At 41.7% G+C, this 2,587-nt stretch overlaps 1 protein-coding gene across 1 annotated transcript; it reads right to left on the reverse strand.

Annotated features, from left to right (window-relative positions):
- Positions 1-832: 832 nt before the first annotated feature.
- Positions 833-1,972, reverse strand: LOC112072170 (uncharacterized). Its single transcript, XM_024139595.1, has one exon. The coding sequence runs from the start codon at positions 1,766-1,768 to the stop codon at positions 833-835; it is 936 nt and encodes a 311-aa protein (XP_023995363.1). The 5' UTR covers positions 1,769-1,972.
- Positions 1,973-2,587: the final 615 nt, after the last annotated feature.

Raw genomic sequence — 2,587 nt, forward strand, 5'->3', positions numbered from 1 at the left:
TGTTTAAAGCCTTACATGTTATAAAAGCCTTACAGTATGTGTTTGATAAAGCCTACAGTATGTTGTATAAAGCCTACAGCATGTTATAAAGCCTTACAGGTGTTATTAAAGCCTTACAGTATGTTATAAAGCCTTACAGTATGTGTTAAAAAGCCCACAGCATGTGTTATAAGCCTTACATTATGTATAAAGCCTTACAGCATGTTATAAAGCCTTACAGTATATTGTTATAAAAGCCTTACAAGAATGTTATAAAGCCTTACAGCATGTTATAAAGCCTTACAGTGTGTTATAAAGCCTTACAGTATTGTTTATAAACCTTACAGCATGTTATAAAGCCTTACAGTATGTTATAAAGCCTTACAGTATGTTTATAAAGCCTTACAGTATGTTATTAAAGCCTTACATCATGTTATAAAGCCTTACAGTGTGTTATAAAGCCTTACAGTATGTGTTATTAAAGCCTTAACAGTAGTGTTATAAAAGCCTTACAGTATGTGTTATAAAGCCTTACAGTGTTGTTATAAAGCCTTACAGTATGTGTTATAAGCCTTACAGCATTTATAAAGCTTACAGTATGTTATAAAGCCTTTACAGTATGTTATAAAGCCTTACAGTATGTGTATATAAGCCTTACAGCATGTGTTATAAAGCCTTACAGTATGTGTTATAAAGCCCTTACAGTCATGTTTATAAATCTTTACAGCATGTGTTATAAAGCCTTACAGTATGTGTTATAAAGCCTTACAGTATGTGTTATAAAGCCTTACAGTATGTGTTATAAAGCCTTACAGTATGTGTTATAAAGCCTCACAGCATGTGTTATAAAGCCTTACAGTAAGTGTTCATTGGTTTCATAGTGAAATAAATCCTCCTTTTCACGTTGATGATTCCCATTTCCCTGCTGGAGGCCATTTCCCAATGTATGATGGTTGCCGTTCCCCAGCTGGTGATTCCCGTTCCCCAGCTGATGACCATTTCCCTGCTGGAGGCCATTTCCCAATGTATGATGGTTTCCGTTCCCCAGCTGGTGATTCCCGTTCCCCAGCTGATGACCATTTCCCAGTGTTGTTAAACCCCCTTGTTTATCTATAGAAGACCTTGTCTTGTGGTGTCGTGACCGTGGTGAAGGAGAAGGTTTGGTCTCAAACGCGTTGGGTGGTAGTTTCTGGGCTGAATTGATAGACATCTCCGTTTGTGCTCCCTTGTGAGACACAGGTTTCTCTCCGGGCCTCTGGGCTAGTCCTATCGCAGGGAGAGTGAGCTGCTCTCTCTGAGATCTCTTATCCTCCCAGAGTTTCAACAAACGCCGTTGGTTATTCGTCATGTCCTTCAGGTTCTGCTGTAACGACTGCACCTGATATTCCAGAAGAGTTTTGGACGTGACAGCATTTGCCAGTTCTGACGTCAGATCATCAATGGTCAAACTGAGTCTACTTGTTTTCTCCACCAGGGAACTGCACTGACGCTCCTTCTCCTGCATGTCAGAGATGATGTCCTTGGTGGTCTTGCCGTTGAACTTGGGGCTCGCCTCCAGGCCTATCTCTTGACGGAGAGTCTTGACATGCTTGCGCAGCTCCTTGTTCTCCGAAGTCATGGTCTTGACTTTCTGTTTCAGCACCTCCGTTGACCTCATCCTGGACTCGTACTGTCTCAGCTTCTCCCTCATAATACTCTCCCCGTGCGTCGCATCGTCTCTCTCCTTCCTGCATTTCTCCAGGAGTTTCAACATCTCAAACTTGGAGACGTTCTCTTTTTTCTCAGCCATGCGGTTATAGCTTTTAAACAGACTCAAATATCACACATAAAACTAGAATCCTCTGGTGTAGGATAATAACCTATAAATCCTCTCTGTTCTCTACTCCTGGTTTCAGGGTTCTCCACTGCAGGTCTCTCCCATGGGTTCAAATAAATCGACAAATCATGACAGAAATCATAACAGGAATATTCCTCAGGATCTAGAATGTTCCATCCATTGTTATATCCACCCTGGACATAAGCACTTGACACTATCCCCTCGTGTTAAGTCTATCAGAGAGAGAACAGAGAGAGAGAGAGAGCAGAGAGGCAGGCAGCACCAGGGAAGCTCCAGCTTGGAGGGCAGCAGTTCCTTTCCAGTGGAACACTAAGCTCAGGGCTAGAATGACCGTTAATTAGGCCACACCATCTTTGACACAGATAGTTCCAGTGGAACACTAAGCTCAGGGCTCGAATGACCGTTAATTAGGCCACACCATCTCTTTGACACAGATAGTTTCAAGTGACACAATGTTTCTATTTTCTTAATTAAAGCCAAATACTTGAGCCTTTCTTGCTCAGTAAATGCATCAACATAAGCCCTTCTCGGTCAGTAGATGGTACAAACATAATGTCACGGCCGTCAAAGAGAGGAGACCACGGTGCAGCGTGGGGTGTGTACATACTAATTTATTTAAAGAACGAACACTAAACAAACTAACAAAATAACAAACGAACCGTGAACGTATACAAAAATGAGTGCTGACAGGCAACAACACATAGACAACTACCCACAAAACCTAAATGGAAAATGGCACCCTAAATAGGATCCCCAATCAGAGACAACGAT

The sequence above is a fragment of the Salvelinus sp. IW2-2015 genome, unplaced genomic scaffold, assembly GCF_002910315.2.
Source record: "Salvelinus sp. IW2-2015 unplaced genomic scaffold, ASM291031v2 Un_scaffold1849, whole genome shotgun sequence".
In the NCBI taxonomy this organism is placed as follows: domain Eukaryota; kingdom Metazoa; phylum Chordata; class Actinopteri; order Salmoniformes; family Salmonidae; genus Salvelinus; species Salvelinus sp. IW2-2015.